The following is an 18,229-nucleotide window of genomic DNA, read 5'->3' on the forward strand; positions in this document are numbered from 1 at the left end:
GTTGTGCAGTTTCAGCGACGGGCGCGTGTGGATGGACACATGCAGGGTGGTGGCGTTGTCTGACGCCGTGATGGCGTCGACGGCAGGCCTGGCAAGGTTGGTGCATCAGTATCTTCTCTGAAGATGGATCAATGGTTGATGGTGGCAGCGGCATCTGAGAGTGCGCCAGATCAATGTGTGACCCAGTCCCGGCATCAGGCTTTAGGTATTAGCTTTGGTGCGATGCCTGCTTGGTATTAGACTCGGACATTTGACACCTCTTCATCAGGGGGTAGGAGTACCGACAGATGTGTTGCCAAGATGATAGCTTCAGGCATAGTGAATTATTAATAAGATGGTTGTATGCATCGCCCAAATACAGAGAACAGGGGTATATCCCCTTTTGAAGAAAAAATTGCTCTCGGCGGCTTGGCCCTGTCTTTCTAGCCGTCTCTAGATGGGCACATGTTCGGCGGGTTTTGGCCTTTGTATTGGAGGTTCTTAGACCAACTCTAGTAGATCGTGTAAAACCGCCCCTTATAATTCCAGGCGTTTTACAAGATCTACTATTTTTTCGGTCCGATCAAATCCGGTAAAAAGACGGCCTTAAAAAATATATGGGCGACCGGTATAATCCCTAGAGGATGATTTAGGGTATCTATCCTGCATTTCCTCCACCCGCCTACGCAGCAAACCCACCTACTCTGATGCCCAATCCCCCCCTACTCCGGCAGACGATTCTCGCCGCACGCACCCGTTTAGAGCAGATCAATAGTCGGCGGAGGTCACGGGTGTGGGGGCCGTGGCGGGTCACCACCGCACAAGCGCGTCCGGCAGCCGCCCCCCGGTCGAGCCATGGCGCTTGAAGCATGCCAAAGAGCGTGGCGCCCTCTCCCACAGCGGCGGTCGAAATGCGTGGAGCAGTTTCGACGAGGTCAGGGGCGTGCTTTGGCCCACCACCAAGGTTCTCCGTGAGGAGGAGATCGAGATCCACTCCGCGAAGGAGGCGGTAGCGGCCTGCGAAGACATGCTCTTTGAGTGGGCATGGTTCGTGGGCACTGCTTGCTAGCATGTGTTGCACGGGCATGGTTCCAAATGTGTGGCTAGGTCCACACCAAGACTATACATGCTTTTCCGGGATGCCAAGCCTCAAAATCACCGGAATCGAAGCCGCTCCGTGGCCGCGCTGTCCCTCAGTTTGAAGGATCTTCGTCCACGCCACAACCTCCGCCTTCATCTTTCGGCCGGCCGTCTCCCTGTGACTGTGCCACTTCCCCACCGCCGCAAGCCTCGACTTTGGCCGAATCGAAGCCGCCGCGCTGTCGCTTGATTTGGAGAATTTCTGTGGCCGCCGTCGCGTCACACAGCCTCCGTGACTCAGCCGGCCGGCGCTCAGTTTTATATTTAAATGATGTAGTAGTTGAACTAGTTTTACATCATCTATTGCAGCACTAGTTTTAGGTGTTATTTGCTGATGTAAAATTCATTTTTTTGGTGATGTAAATTTCACATCTAGCACTTTTGTGGTGATGTATTTTACATCATCGTTGGAGATGCTCTTACTCTGGGTCCGGGCTATCATCATCATTGATGGTTGATGCTTATGTTCACTGTAGTCCTGTTGATTGCAAAAAGAAGTTTAGTGTATACGCCGTCCATTGGACTGGCAGCACATGGCATGTCGCCGCACTCGTCGTCACGACGGCGATGACAAACGGGAGCAGCACCTTTCATCCCGACCAGCCGTTCCATCAGGCCACAGTGTTGCCTTTGAACCAAGTGGCCTCCCTCCCAAGTTGCCCGCCCATTCCATTGCACTAGGGGTTGGGGCGCCACCTTGTAGCGCCTCCTGAGAGGAAGCTGGGCGGTGCCAGGTTGGCAGCCGCCCATTTTAATATCTTTTTTGATCTTTAAGTACGAAGTTGCACTATAAATTTTAAAAGAGCTAAATAAATGACACTCAAATACAAGGAGATTAGAGCATCTGAAACACAAAACACTGGAAGGCATGATATAGAATCAGACAGAGAGAGAGAGAGGCCACACATATTCATTAAGTAATGAATTCTGTATTCAATTGTGACATGAAGTGCTACACCAAAACTATAAGAACACACCGACTGGAAATTTGAAGGGGCTTCAAACTGAATGCTCAAATTGTAAAATCACCAAGAAATGTCACTCAGTTCCATGGAGATCCTTGGCTACCAGTTCTTGACATGCCCTGCAAAGCAACGAGAGGAAGATACTGTTCAACATATCTCCTAAGAACAGAGACGAAGATACATGCAGCAAGAAGTGCACAAGTTATTCTATCCGCATTTAATAACCTGCTATCAAAGAAGCATACATGACATACAGGTTATTCTTGTGCCTCAATAATTAAAACTAATGATGTAGTACAAAGACCATGGATGAAGGGGCAGGAAGAATAGTAGAAACATCTGGTATACCTGGAGGTGGTACATAGACGACTCTGGAGTGACTTCTTCTCAATGTCGAGGAGCACGACAATGGATGGTGCTGCTTCAACATGTCCTTTTCTTAGCCGCAGCTGTGTCCTGTGAGGCCCATTGAGTTACAAATCCTATTTTCACGTCATAACCAGATAGAGGGAAGAGAGCACCGTAGGCAAATACAGAGCTAGTGTACAAGTGTTCAAATACAAATGTATGGCAAACCCGCAGATACATAGACATGAGACCCAAAAAAAATCAGATATAGAAATGTGAGATATGAGCGGGACTTACTTGGAAAATCCCTTGAGAGCAACCTCTAGTATGATCTCTTTGATACCATCATGCTGAACTTTCACAACTACTTCTCTGCCATCTTCCAGAGTTGAACGAGGAACCTGTTCAATCCGTCAAGGTGGTGTTCGTTTACATGAGCATGCTATGAATTTACACCAGAGAAAGTATAGTATAGTTCATTTGGGAGCCAGGGAACTTACCGATGAGGTTGCAAACACACGACAGACAAAAACTCAGACTAAGAAAAACTACATCACAGTTATGTTATGTGATGATGCCAGTTAATTGGTTGATAGCAATTACGAATGAACAGATTTTGTAGAATAGCTAATGAACAGGAAATACATGATTCTTCAAGAAGGCGTGGAGGAAGCGAGTCTTGTCCAAGGATGGGGACAACAAACGTCAAAGATGTCAGCTTCCAGCTTACCATAGCAGAGACCTATGAGGGCATTTGTTGTCAGACACATTTCACAAAGTGAACTTTTCTATCATTCAGTGCAAGGATTCAGCCAATGAATTACTCAATCTTCTCACACACAAAAAAAGAACTACTCAATCAGATATTCAGAATGCATCAAGTGAACATTATGAAGGTCTCATTGATGAAATCAGCTCAAGTGCAGTACAAGGAATCGTGGTGGACCAATAAATTCCACAACCCATTTCCATTCACAAGCAGTTAAGCACACACAATACTTGCAGAAGTACCTTCCTTGAAGACGAGGCCTGTGAGCGCGGCGAACCCGGGTGCTCGAGCACGTACCGGACCAGACCCTCGTCCAGCGGCCACGCGGCGAGGGCGTAGGTGCCGACCTCTTGGAGGAACCGCTTGATGGGGTAGTTATCTCAGCCATCAGGCGCGGAAGGAACATCCATGAGGTGGAGCCACACGTGGGGGGGGGGGGGGGGGGGGGGGGGCGACGGAGACGAGCCGCTATGGGACGCTGCGCCTGAAACCCTAGCCACGGGAGCGAGCGTGGGAGGCCTCAGGCGACGGATGTGGAGGGATGGGAGGAAGGAGCGGGGCGAGGGGAGGTTGTTGGTCTGCCACACGCCGCCGGGACTCACCGGAATCGGCCGTCGAGAGTGATGGTGGCGGCGAGGAGTCGCGGGGCGAGAGGTCTCGTGGGAAAGGAGACGAGAGGAGACGTGTGAGAGCAGGATGGATCAGTTGATATGGTTTTTACTCTCGACACAGTAAAATTGACGTGGCATAGGCGAGGCTGCCTCATTGACGCGTATCTTATTGTTTCTAATTCCCCGGAGCCTTGGCTGTGTGCATGTTGTGATGGAGTAGACCCAACTCTGCTGGAATCCTCTTGATGCTTCATTATGAGTTAATAAAAAATACCCTTTGTCAAAAAAAAAACTCTGCTGGAATGGATCAATCATTCTCCTCAGATTTCACAACTCCCAAATCTGAACGTCAATGCTACTAGGTACTGTATTTGGTACGTACCACGGGAAAACATCAGGTGCTCCCGGAGCACTTCTTTCAGCACTACTACTATTTAACTCTGTCTGAAAATGGATATCCTCGGCAATTCAGTCAGTCAGTTAGTCAGTTAGTTAGTTAGTGATCGTAATCACCACCGTCCATCAGAGTGACAGAGCCTTTCTATTCTGGGAGTGCTACCTACCATTGCCGACTCCTTCCTGCCTGCCAATCTGCTCTGCCAATCTGATTTCTCACACTGCCTGCCCATCTGACTCAGATCCTGGTTGCTGCAGCACAGCACCATTGCCACTTGTGCAGTGCACCAGCATCACCACAAGAACAACTTGTCTGCTGCGTCAGAAACCTCACCAGCTTCCATTTTCTATCTCAACTCAACCCTCCTGGACGCACAAGGTTCATCAGTCCCACCAGCTAGCAAGTAGAGACGCAAGGTAAAGCCATGGCACGGAGTCTACCGATCTGTCCGCGTCTCCGTGAGACCGAATCGGTTGTTAAATGACGGCCAAAGCAGGAACACATGTTCTATGTTGCGAAAGAAAAAACAGGGCAAGAAGTCGTGCCATTGATGAAAAATGTTTTCCCCACCTTGACTGTTCATGCCTACTACATAGTACTCCCTCCGTCCCAAAACAGGGCAAGAATTTTCGGACGGAGGGAGTAGCGTTTTTGACACTCAATAATATAAGGGCGTTTTTTCATAAAAGAGAAAACATATATGATGGGTGATGCTATATATTATTAAGCTATAAGAAGAAGAAGAATCTGCTGAAGCGCCTCATCCTGTGTGGGTGTGGCACACGCACGCAAACAGTCTGATGAATCCTCCGTCCATTCGCCTGCCTCTTCCTGCACCGCACATGGCATGTCGCCGCACTACTGATTTTGACGACGATGGCGACGGCGAACGGCAGCAGCACCTCTCACCGCGAGCAGTTCCATCAGGCCACAGTGCAGTGCCCCTCTACCTGCCTTGGCTTGGCTTGCAGTTGCAGGAGGAGCCAGCCAAATGCAGATGGCCTGCTTGCCAAGTTGCCTGCCCCATTTCGGCATCATGCATTGCATGCATCCCCTCCCTGGCGAGCCACATCCAACTTTGCTCAATCAGTCATGCCACTTGTTCTTCCCCGATTCGTTGCTGGACGAAATGAGCAAAGGAAATCAGTTTTGTTTCGCCAAACGTCAATCATCCCTCTCTCTTTCTCCTCTGATTTGCTGCTGCTGCTGCTGAAACCAGGCCAGGAACCAGCGAGATGATGCCTAAATCTCTTTCCACAACTTCTTTTGTTCCTGCTAAACTCAACCTGGATCTTTTCAGCAAAAAAAAAAACTGAACCTGAATGTCAATGTCACTATTTTTTTTTCGGTCACTTCTTTCAATGCTGCAGTGCTATTTAATGTTGTCTGAGACTGGATGTCCTTGGCAATTCAGTTAGCTAGTTAGAGATCATAATGATCATTGTTCATCAGATTGAGTGAGCTCTTTCTATTCTGGGAATGCTGCTGCCCATCTGTCTACCCTTCCTGATGAGTGATGCGCTCTCCCTCCCTTGTGGCAGATCCTGGTTTGAGTCAGAAATTTCACCAACTCCTGTTTCTTTTTTTATCTGAATCCTTCCGGGTGCATGCAGAAGGTTCGTCGGTCTGACACTGTAACTGTTTCTGTCAGTGGCGGAGCCACCGCCCGGCCAGCCTGGGCAGTTGCCGGTGCTCGCAGCTGCGCTACATGCTACGATGAAGTTATCAAAACAGTGAAAATACTCCTCGCATGGTGGTTTACCCGGGCAGTGGCCAGCTAGGCCAATGGGCTTCCATTTTCTTTCTAGTCAATATTTATATACTGTAATTAATTAATTTAAGCACTAACAGGCTAATGGGCTACGAGTACCCACGTGAGACAAACCTACTTGTCCGGTTTGTTTGCCTAAAAAAAAACTTGTCCGGTTTGTTTGTTTGCTTTTTATTTTAGTAGAGACGAGAAGGAAAGGAGCGGTCGATCGCTCCACGTCCTTGTGAACCCCGGTTCGTTTAGCTCCTGTTCAAACGGCGGCATCCTCGATCGATTTTTTTTATAATAACGGGAATATATTAAATATCGCAAAGATTGCAATTACACCCAGCATCTGTACCAACAACGTATCGAAACACATCAAAGATGCATACAGCCAAAAACAAAAATATAAAAGAGAGAAATATAAAAACAGACCGGCAACGAGTGGAGACTGGCCTAGGCGCGCGGACGCAGGCGGAGGCGGCGCCGGAGTGCATCCATCCATCCACCCGAGATTCCTAGGAACGGCTTGCATCATCGGATGTTTGTCCCGTCTTCGTAATTAGGTAAGATTAATATACTTATTTTGAGGCCATGGTATGGGGAATTGGTCATTGGGGATGATAACCACTTTATGTGCTCAGTCCATCATGTAGGTTTTTTTTAGATAGTTGGTGTTAATTTCAAACTTCAAATTATTAAATTTGAGAGATCCGGCGGTTTTTGGCTTTGAAATGTGAGTGGTGTGCAATTGAAAACATAAGTAGAGCCATAATCACCATCTCATATTGCCACGTGAGAGATCGTTGCAAGCCCTCTATTTTGAATATATTTGCAAACCACAATAATTAATTTATGTGAATTACAAATCCATTTTCTTAATCTTATAGTGTCTTCTAGGACATCTGTGGTAATTTGGATGGTCCGCCGGCAATACGACAAGTTTGGTTACATGCCTGGTTCTATAACTTATGTTGTCAAGTCTCAACTTTATTTTTGGGGATGTGGACTTAATCAAGTCTCAGCCAAGTGACAAAACCTCTTAAAAAGAAGAAGATAAATTAAAAGAAAATTCGACACGGATCTGCATGTAAGATCTAACGAATATAACAACGAGACGGAGGGAGTATATATTATATTATTTCACTCTAAAATTACATTTGCATGATTTCTATGGTTATATTTTCACTACATCATTAATGTGGATTTGTGGTTTGAAATTTTGATGCTATTTTATATGTTGTGCATCCGAACACCCGATTTTGGTTTCCAGATTAGACAATTAGCCCCAAATTTGCCCGGGCTTCGCAAAAGTTCTGGCTCCGCCACTGGTTTCTTTTATTTTTGGAGAATTAGTTCCTTATTAAAGCTCTCATCTTCGGGTTCAGAAACAACAGTGTGCTTTTTTCTATTGTCTACAAATGTTTGCTTTTGTTGTCAGTGCAAACGTCAAAAACTAACCGTGGCCAGAATTCATGCCATAGACTTACCGGTTATGGGTCATTGGGTCTGAGAAGTACAGACGCAAGTTAAACTGTTAAAAGTCACCTCAGATTGATTGTCAAGATGAAGAAATGTTCGGCACGGGGTCGACCGGTCTTCCTGCTTCTCCGTGCGGCTGAAGCTGTTGTAAAATGACAGCAAAAGTAAGTAAGTAACAGAAACACATGTTTCATGGTAAGAATATCGTCAACGTAAACCATGCTTTCCACCTTGATTGGTCATGTCTCCATCAATAATTTTGAAAAGAATGCATTGCTACATGATATCAGAGAGAAAAGAATGGTGTACAGGCGACATGGAAAGGCAGCATGCCTGAAGAAATGCTGCTTGGAGCAGCAGCAACCACAACACCACATCCATCCATCACACCCAGAAACTTCTAATGACACACAACAATCCCTCCTCCATCATGATCATCATCACCAGAGAGCTGAGTGAGTGGTTTTGTGTTTCTGCACTGACCCTTGCAGAAAAGGAGAGGCAGAAAAGCACAAGCACCCAACACACAAGTTGGCTAAAAAAACAAAACGTTTTGTGCCCAAGTGCTGCTCCCTGTTCCATTAACTACTGTTGTCACAGGGAGGGATTTGCCTCATGTCCCTGCATTTTCTTAATGAGGAAGAAGAGAGCCAAAAAGGAGAGAGCGAAAGTTTTTGGAAAAGTTGATGGAAAGCATGAGATGCCAAAGCTAGTGCAAGTCTGACTCATTTCCAATTCCATTGTTCGGTGGATCCAGCGTCATCATCATCATCATCAGTATTAGTAGTATAGATCTATACAAGAGAAGGATTTCCTATTTGTTTAAAGGACTTAATTGCACACAAGCAATGCAAAGGTCAATCCACAAGGCTGGAAATAATTAGAGCTGTAATCAAGGGAAAAGTTGACCAGATGAGCAAGGCAGGTAAATGCTGGATGACTCACTCCAAACTCATTTTGGTTTATCTGGAAAAATTACACTCGCAAACATACAGACGGCGCAAGCACTAAGACAAGCTGTATATATATGCTTGAATGGATGAATGATAGATCATAGATGTGGATAGGTATGCGTGAGATGCTGCATGAGTAAGGTTTCCAATAACATGAGCTGACCAGAAAGCAGGATCCATGAAGATTGAAAATTAAGTCCACTTGACAATGTGCATCATCAGTACTGAGCACTAGTATTCCCTGTCTGTCTCAAGATACTACAGCATCAAGTTCTAGACATCCTTTTCCCCTTACACTCTCAGTATCAACACCAACACTTATGGACTACTACCAAGCATCACCACTCACCAGCATACCTACTCTCTCTGCTATGTTCTGAAAAATCCCCATAATCAATTAATTACTTCAGTAATAATACAGGCAGTGAAACTACAGCAAGGGCCATATTACACTAGACATATGATGCGCTTGCATCTTCTAATACAGCGTACTCGGTACTCCGGTTCGCGGCCAGCTGATCATGTAGAGGACCACACTGCAGGCCTTGATCTTGCAAACCCTGCCGTAGTTCGGCATCCCGAGAGCTCGGTTCGGCAAACTGAAGGGCGCGCTCGCCGCGCCATGCTGCTTGGTGTCGGCTGGCAGCGAGAACTGCCCCGTTGCCGCGCTGAGCCGGTGCGCTGGACTGGTTGATCATCAATCACTGGGACGGCGAGGGAGGCTGGTCGTCTGTCAGGTGAACTGTGGTGATGTCGTGGATGCTCGACCTCCTTGCCGCCCCTGAGCTGAGCCTGATAAAGTACTTCTGCGCGTGGCTGGCCACCTGCGTCGGCGTCCTCGTCCGCACGAAGTTGCGTGATATGTTCCTCCAATCCCCTTTTCCGTACGTCTTCAGGCCTAAGAGGAACAACCTGGCCAAAGAACAAGGCATGATCAGCTTCAACAACCAGTATGGATCACGAATTCTTACTGCATGGACATCTCATCAATTCCTAGTGAACAATTTATTCAGTTTCGTATAGCAGTTCTTCCATGGTTGAATTATTCTGATGATGTAAATCCTATTGATTGATGGTGAATTCAAGAAAGAAAATTTATATCACTAACTAGTCGTGTGCATGACATAGATGGAGCAGAGCAATCACTCTCACAAGACAGTGAGATCAGAAGAACACTGTGCTCACCTGTGCTCGTCGTCGGTCCACGGAGCCCCCCTCCTCCTCCCCTGTCCCGGCGTCCGCACGCCGTGCCAGTTCCCGCAGCCAACGCCGAACCGCCGTCGGGCCTGGATGGAGACGGCGTGCAGGCGGCGGAAGCCGCCGAAAGAGAGCACGACGTCGCGGAGCAGCTGTTCCGAGAAGCCGAGGTCGGCCCACTCCCTCACGCACGGCGCCTCCCACAGCCTCTCGTCCTGCGCGAGGATCCGCCAGCCCCGGCTCACGCACGCCGCGGCGGCCAGCGTCCGCGGCTCCGCCCGCCGCAGCACCTCGAACATCGCGTCCTCCCCCAGATCCGGCACCTCTCTCGCGTCCCCCGGCGGCGCCGGTGGAGGCTGTGAGGACGAGGATGCCTCAGCCTGGCTCGGGCTCGAGGTCCGCTGCCGCTTCTTGGCTGGCTCGCTGGAGCCGCCACCGGCAGAAGCGGGAGGAGGAGCGCAGGGATCACGGCCAGCCGAGGAATCGGAAGGGCACTTCATGGCGGGGCGCCTGTACACACGACTGTCAGGATCACGATGGATCTGACGAGGAGAGATGGACAAAAATCTGATCTTGACGAGGATAGAGATGATGAAGAGGATAAATTCTTGTAGGATAACAAGACAATTTACTTACTGGAAATTAAAGAACTGAAATACAACAAGATGGCTTTGATTTCTTAGCTTAGCAATGGTACAAGGATAGGCTTTATATAAGTCTGGTCGATGACATCCCATGAGAAATGGGAAATGTTCAAGCTTTTGCGCCGGTGACACGAGAAACGTGCGATGGGGTGTGATCCTACGATGCAGCCAGCACCTCTCTTCTTAAAAGATATCTCAGCTTACCTAATCCTCTCGCGTCTGTTCCTCACCGCTCATTCTCTTTCTCTCAACTTCATTGCTTTCACCATCAACTTCATTGCTTTCACTAAGGCTTCCGTCCTTGGAAATACCCTTTGGCTCTCGCATGTATATACATCCTATATGGAGTATTTTTTTCCGAGGATACGCCAATGACGTACCTTAGCTTTATAGAAAAGAGAAAGTTATGTACAAGAGATTACAAAATTTGCTAGTTAGGCATCACAAGTCGACCCTAACCCAGCCTCCATTACACTCCCTCATGCTACTCGACTACTTGGATACTAGTTGTCCTCCAAACGCTCCTGCCGTAACCCAAGTCCTCAAGTCGCTGAAGATCATGTCCACCGTATCATCCTCATTCTTGCTCTGTCCCGATCCGAAGACCCTCGAGTTCCTCTGTTTCCAAAGAGTCCAGCAGATAAGCATCACGAACGTGTCGAACCCTTTCCGAGTTTGCTTGTGGATTTGTTTCCTAGCTTCCATCCACCATTACACCGACCTAGAATCATTTGCCGGGCAAAGCTCAATCCTCAACCCCATTCTAGCAATGGAACAAAACCACACTTGCCGCGAGTACACGCACTACAAAATATGGTCCACCGTGTCTTCCTCCTGGTCGCATAAGAAGCACCTTCATGTTTGGTCTTGCAACCCATGTCTCGTCCTTTTATCCGATGTCCGCAATCGGTATTGAACTGCTAACCACATGAAGATCTTGCACGCTAGTGGAGCCCAACATTTTCAGATGGCTCCGAATGAGTGAAATCTCACTCCTCCCTCACAAAGCATCTTATAAGCGGATGATGCTGTGTAAACTCCCGACTCGTTCCAAGCCCAAATGGGACGGTCCTCCATATGATCCTCCAATTGCACCTCTAAAATGATCTCCCAAAGCCCGATGAACTGGGTCAAACCTTGTGTGCATAGGTTACCCACTACGTCATTCATCCAAGCATGCATGCCTAGAGCCTCACGTACCAGTCTCCTGTTGACCACCTGCGTGCGAACCATTGCCACTACCAAGGGGGCAATCTCGGAGATTGTTGTGTTGGAAATATGCCCTAGAGGCAATAATAAAGTGGTTATTATTATATTTCCGTGTTCATGATAATTGTCTATTGTTCATGCTATAATTGTATTAACCGGAAACCGTAATACATGTGTGAATACATAGATCGTAATATGCCCCTAGTAAGCCTCTAGTTCACTAGCTCGTTGATCAATAGATGGTCATGGTTTCCTGACCATGGACATTGAATGTCATTGATAACGGGATCACATCATTGAGAGAATGATGTGATGGACAAGACCCAATCCTAAGCGTATCGCAAGATCGTGTAGTTCATTTGCTAAAGCTTTTCTAATGTTAAGTATCATTTCCTTAGACCATGAGATTGTGTAACTCCCGAATACCGTAGGAATGCTTTGGGTGTACCAAACGTCACAACGTAACTGGGTGGCTATAAAGGTGCACTACAGGTGTCTCCGAAAGTATCTGTTGGGTTGGCACGAATCGAGACTGGGATTTGTTACTCCGTATGACGGAGAGGTATCTCTGGGCCCACTCGGTAATGCATCATCATAACGAGCTCAATGTGACTAAGGAGTTAGCCACGGGATCATGCGTTACGGAACGAGTAAAGAGACTTGCCGGTAACGAGATTGAACGAGGTATGGGGATACCGACGATCGAATCTGGGGCAAGTAACATACCGATGGACAAAGCGAATTGTATACGGAATTGATTGAATCCCCGACATCGTGGTTCATACGATGAGATCATCGTTGAACATGTGGGAGCCAACATGGGTATCCAGATCCCGCCGTTGGTTATTGGCCGGAGAGATGTCTCGGTCATGTCTACATGGTTCCCGAACCCGTAGGGTCTACACACTTAAGGTTCAGTGACGCTAGAGTTGCTATGGGAAATAGTATGCGGTTATCGAAGGTTGTTCGGAGTCCCGGATGAGATCCCGAATGTCACGAGGAGTTTCGGAATGGTCCGGAGATGAAGATTTATATATGGGAAGTCCTTATTCGGTCGCCGGAAGTGTTCGGGGGTTACCGGTATTGTACCAGGACCACCGAAGGGGTTTCAGGGGTCCACTGGGAGGGTCCACCTGCCCCGGAGGCCCCTATGGGCTGAATATAGAGGGGAACTAACCCCTAGGTGGGCTAGGAGCGAACTCCCCCTAGGGCCCGTGCGCCTAGGGTTGGGGGAAACCCTAGAGGGGGCGCCCCACCTAGCTTGGGGGCAAGCCTCCCCCTTGCGCCCCCTCTAGATGCATCTAAGGGGGGCCGGCCCCCTCTCCCATGCCCCTATATATAGTGGGGGTGGGAGGGCAGCCGCACCCTTCCCCTGGCGCAGCCCTCCCCCTCTCCAACACCTCCTCCTCCTCCCTAGCGCTTGGCGAAGCCCTGCCGGAGAACCACGAGCTCCATCACCATCACGCCGTAGTGCTGTCGGAGTTCTCCCTTAACTTCTCCTCTCCCCTTGCTGGATCAAGAAGGAGGAGACGTCCCCGGGTTGTAAGTGTGTTGAACGCGGAGGCGTCTTTGTTCGGCACTTAGATCGGAATCGACCGCGATCTGAATCGCTGCGTGTACGACTCCACCAACCGCGTTCTTGCAATGCTTCCGCGTAGCGATCTTCAAGGGTATGAAGATGCACTCCCTCTCTCTCATTGCAAGCATCTCCTAGATTGATCTTGGTGACACGTAGGATTTTTTTTGAATTATTGCTACGTTCCCCATCAGTGGCATCATGAGCTAGGTCTATGCGTAGATTCTATGCACAAGTAGAACACAAAGTAGTTATGGGCGATGATTTGTTCAATTTTCTTACCGTTACTAGTCTTATCTTGACTCGGCGGCATTGTGGGATGAAGCGGCCCGGACCGACCTTACACGTACGCTTACGTGAGACTGGTTCCACCGACTGACATGCACTTGATGCATAAGGTGGCTAGCGGGTGTCTGTCTCTCCCACTTTAGTCGGATCGGATTCGATGAAAAGGGTCCTTATGAAGGGTAAATAGCAATTGGCATATCACCGTTGTGGTTTTGCGTAGGTAAGAAAAGTTCTTGCTAGAAACCCATAGCAGCCATGCAAAACATGCAACAACAATTAGAGGACGTCTAACTTGTTTTTGCAGGGTATGCTATGTGATGTGATATGGCCAAAAGGATGTGATGAATGATATATGTGATGTATGAGATTGATCATGTTCTTGTAATAGGAATCACGACTTGCATGTCGATGAGTATGACAACCGGCAGGAGCCATAGGATTTTTCTTAATTTATTGTATGACTTGCGTGTCAATGAAAACGCCATGTAATTACTTTTACTTTATTGCTAACCGTTAGCCATAGTAGTAGAAGTAATAGTTGGCGAGACAACTTCATGAAGACACGATGATGGAGATCATGGTGTCATGCCGGTGACGATGGTGTTCATGCCGCGCCTCGAAGATGGAGATCAAAGGCGTAAGATGATATTGGCCATATCATGTCACTTTATGATTTGCATATGATGTTTGTCATGTTTACATCTTATTTGCTTAGAACGACAGTACCATAAATAAGATGATCCTTCACTAAAATTTCAAGAAAAGTGTTCCCCCTAATTGTGCACCGTTGCAAAGGTTCGTTGTTTCGAAGCACCACATGGTGATCGGGTGTGATAGATTCTAACGTTCGCATACAACGAGTGTAAGCCAGATTTACATATGCGAAACACTTAGGTTGATTTGATGAGCCTAGCATGTACAGACATGGCCTCGGAACACGAGAGACCGAAAGGTCAAACATGAGTCGTATAGTAGATACGATCAACATGGAGATGTTCACACTACTATAAAAAGGGCTATAGATGGGATTGATACTAATGGCGCACCAGACAAGCGGTGCGCCATTAGTATATACTAATGGCGCACCACCTACTGATACGCCATTAGAGTTGAAACTACTAATGGCGCACCTGGCCCAGGGTGCGCCATTAGTATCAATTTTTTTAACTAGTGCGCCTGTCCAAACATACTAATGGCGCATCCAGATACAGTGCGCCATTACTAGTTGTAACTAGTAATGGCGCACCAGTCGGAAAGTGCGCCACTAATGTTGTTTTTTTATTATATTTTTTATTCCCTTTTTTGCAAAACTACTAATGGCGCACTGTTCCACCGTGCGCCATTACTAGTTTAGTAATGGCGCACTGTGGGACAGTGCGCCATTAGTATTTTTTTTGCAAAACTACTAATGGCGCACCACCAGGAGGTGCGCCATTAGTAACCTGGATTACTAATGGCGCATTTAGAGTTGGTGCGCCATTAGTAAGTGGGCAGCAACAAGATATTTTGGACAGCCTCTCCTACCCACACTCACTTTCTCCCCACTTCATTCTCTCCACCTCCTCCTTGTCTCGGGTGCCTCCTCTTTTTCACCTCATTTCCACCATAGATTCATTCAATTTAAGTGGTTAAATTACCTTGTTTTGATAGGTAAGTAAGGGGGGAAGCTATATTTATGTTGTTCTCCCTACAACAATGTGCACATGCACTTTTTATGGCCTAGCTAGATCTATGTATGTTCGTGGTGTTGCATATGTTTGTGGTGTTGCATATGTGTTTGTGTTTGGAGGTGTACCGGTATTTGAAATTCGATAGTTGCCAATATTTTGCCGGAATGTTGATTCATTTCCGTTTCGACGAGAATTTTGGCATTAAGCATTCTTTTTGGTCCTATTTTTAGGGAAAGTCATGCCAAATTTTTTCTTGGTTCTAAAATATCGTTTTGCTCTACCCCGCAGGCGACCATGGTCCGCATGATGACCGAAGGCATCGTGAATAGGTTTTTGAGGTCCGCGAAGGCCGAGATGCTTCAAAAGAACGAGACGGAGATAAGATGTCCGTGTCGAAGATGCAAGCTGAAGAGCCTTATTGCGGACCCGGAATCCGGGCAGGTGCGGGACCACCTGCTCTTGCGTGGTTTCATGGATGGCTATCGGTGGCAAGGTGATGAAGATGACTACGAAGTCGTCCATGGGGGCCGGGCAAGAAATGAGGAAGGGCAGCAAGACAACCACCGCGGCTCGGGCGGGCGAGAAGACGAAGAATCCCGAGGAGATGATCACGATGGTGATGTTGTACACAGTCATCATGTAGAAGATGCAGGACATGATGATGAGGAAGATGCCGGAGCAGTCGACGGGAATGATCATGAAGATGATGATGCCGGCGGAGCAGACGACGCTGGACCATCGATGGGCTGGGTGCAGGACCCTCATATTCAAGAGCTGCTTCTCAAGCAGACGGATAACGCAAGAGCTGCCGCCCGAGAGAAAGCCAAGATGGATCAACTTGAGTTAGACGCGGTTACTCCATTGTATGAAGGATGCAGGCCCGAGGATACCCGCCTGAAAGTAACGCTCATGGCTCTGGAGATGAAGGTAAAACACAAAATGACCGACGCATGCTTCGACGAGAACATGTCATTCTGGCACGAACGTCTTCCCAAGGGGAACAAGTGCCCGACCAGTTTGGAGGAGGCGAAGAAAATCGTGTGTCCTCTGGATTTACCGCACGTGAAATACCATGTGTGCATGAACAATTGCATCATTTATCGGGATGAGCACGCGGAGTCTACCATATGTCCGGTGTGCGGCGTCACTCGATACAAGAAGAGGAAGAAAGCTCCTCGAAAAGTGGTGTGGTACTTTCCGATCACTCCTCGTCTACAGCGGTATTTCGCGGACCCTAAGGTAGCAAAGCTCCTGCGTTGGCACGCGGATAGGGAGGAGAAGAAGCGAGAAGATGACGCAAATGATCCGGAGATAGATAAAAAAGACAAGATGCTGAGTCACCCTAAGGATGCGAGCCAGTGGCAAGCGTTGAACTTCGAAGACCCAGAATTTGGGAATGATCCAAGGAACATCGTGCTGGGCGCGAGCACCGATGGAGTCAATCCGTTTGGCAGCCAGAGAAGCACACATAGCACCTGGCCTGTGTTTGTGTGGATGTACAACCTTCCCCCCTGGTTGTGCATGAAGAGGAAGTACATTCACATGAGTATGCTAATTGAAGGACCGAAACAACCAGGGAACGACATCAATCTGTATCTGGGGCTGCTGAAAGAGGAGCTTGACACGCTGTGGAAAACGCCAGCCAATACATGGGACGCTGCAGAGAAAGAATATTTCCTATCTCGGTTACGGATATGTCGCGGGGCAGGTGGTCCACGGATTTTCTGGATGCGTCAGGTGCATGGATGACACAACGTATCGCCAGTTAGGTAGAGATCCCGGCTCTTCGAAAACCGTGTTCATGGGACATCGAAGGTGGCTTCGCGACGATGACCCGTGGAGAAAACACAAGGATCTGTTCGATGGTGAAACCGAACCCCGAGGACGCCCGCGTACGAGGAGCGGCGAGGAAATAGATGAGCTGTTGAAAAATTGGAAAGACTGCCCACTGCCGGGAAAGAAGCAAAAGGCGCCAGAGCCGGGAAAGAAGCGAAAGGCGCCAGAGCCGCTGCTGAAGGTATGGAAAACGAGGTCTATTTTCTGGGACTTGCCGTACTGGAAGATCCACCGTGTGCCTCACAGCCTTGATGTCATGCATATCACGAAAAACGTGTGCGAGAGTCTGCTTGGTACCCTGCTCAACATGCCAGAGAGGACCAAAGATGGGCCGAAAGCAAGGGCAGACTTGAAATCAATGGGCATCAGGCAGGAGCTTCACGCTATATATGATGATCATGATGATGATGATGATGATGAGGCGAAGCAGGACATGGAAAGTCGTCACAAAGGCAAAAAGGCCAAGAAGACTGGAAATGACTACCCTCCCGCGTGCTTCACTCTAAGTCAGGAGGAGATCGAGCAGTTTTTCACCTGCCTCGTAGGAGTAAAACTTCCTTACGGTTACGCGGGGACGATAAGCAGATACCTAGACCCAGCGAAGCTAAAGTTCAGCGGGATGAAGTCTCACGACTGTCACGTGCTGATGACGCAGATACTTCCAGTTGCAATCTGTGGGATCATGGACACGCACGTCCGTGAAACCCTATTTGGCCCATGCAACTTTTTCGACGTCATCTCTCGGATGTCTGTTGGCGTGAGGCAACTCAGAAGGCTACAGGAAGAGATCGTGGTGATACTATGCGAGCTTGAGATGTACTTCCCGCCCGCATTCTTCGACGTTATGGTGCATCTGCTGGTCCATATCGTGGACGATATCATCCAACTCGGGCCGACGTTCCTGCACAGCATGATGCCGTTCGAAAGGATGAATGGTGTCATCAAAGGATACGTTCGCAACATGTCACGTCCAGAGGGAAGCATAGCCAGGGGCTTTCTGACCGAAGAGTGCATCTCCTACTGCACGAATTATCTAGGCATCGAGAACCCCATTGGTCGTGCCGGCGCCAAGTCGGCCCCATGGCAAGACCGCCGCAACGGTGCCGGACATCCCTATGCCACTGGATCCAAACATGCATATGGCACAGGATCAGAACGACAACAACGATGATACATTTGCCAACGTCGATCAGTACTTTGCCGATCATGGGTACGGTGGTGACTTCATGGGGCCTCCTTCTCAAGAACCCAACCCAACAAAAGACGTGCGCGATCTAGCTGGTACTGCGGAGAAGCCAAGTTGCAACAGGCGTCGTCTTCAGTTCAGCTCTCAGGAGACGCCTCCAGCTGCCGACTTCACCGAGCCTCAGATAGGCGAGATGCGAAATATGATCAGCCCCAACACACTCAAG

At 48.3% G+C, this 18,229-nt stretch overlaps 1 protein-coding gene and 1 long non-coding RNA gene across 5 annotated transcripts; both read right to left on the reverse strand.

Annotated features, from left to right (window-relative positions):
- Positions 1 to 1,993: 1,993 nt before the first annotated feature.
- LOC147978202 (uncharacterized) lies at positions 1,994 to 3,639 on the reverse strand. 3 transcript variants are annotated; one of them, XR_015599557.1, is made up of 4 exons: positions 3,444 to 3,639; positions 2,730 to 3,174; positions 2,433 to 2,540; positions 1,994 to 2,203 (listed from the first exon to the last, which is right to left on the reverse strand). It is a non-coding gene; the product is annotated as an uncharacterized LOC147978202 (long non-coding RNA). The 3 variants fall into 3 exon arrangements; XR_015599558.1 differs by having other exon boundaries at positions 2,730 to 2,833; positions 3,444 to 3,637; XR_015599556.1 differs by lacking the exon at positions 3,444 to 3,639 and having other exon boundaries at positions 2,730 to 3,437.
- A 5,130-nt stretch (positions 3,640 to 8,769) lies between these two features.
- LOC125542510 (uncharacterized) lies at positions 8,770 to 10,396 on the reverse strand. 2 transcript variants are annotated; one of them, XM_087546154.1, is made up of 3 exons: positions 10,231 to 10,396; positions 9,583 to 10,104; positions 8,770 to 9,309 (listed from the first exon to the last, which is right to left on the reverse strand). In XM_087546154.1, exons 1-3 carry the CDS (start codon positions 10,329 to 10,331, stop codon positions 9,099 to 9,101), a joined length of 834 nt encoding a protein of 277 aa, XP_087402280.1. In that variant the 5' UTR covers positions 10,332 to 10,396; the 3' UTR covers positions 8,770 to 9,098. The 2 variants fall into 2 exon arrangements, with proteins under 2 accessions (XP_087402280.1, XP_087402281.1); XM_087546155.1 differs by having other exon boundaries at positions 9,583 to 10,390.
- Between the last annotated feature and the right edge of the window lie 7,833 nt (positions 10,397 to 18,229).

The sequence above is a fragment of the Triticum urartu genome, chromosome 3A (genome assembly GCF_056163025.1).
Source record: "Triticum urartu cultivar PI428250 chromosome 3A, HENAU_Tu73, whole genome shotgun sequence".
In the NCBI taxonomy this organism is placed as follows: Eukaryota; Viridiplantae; Streptophyta; class Magnoliopsida; order Poales; family Poaceae; genus Triticum; species Triticum urartu.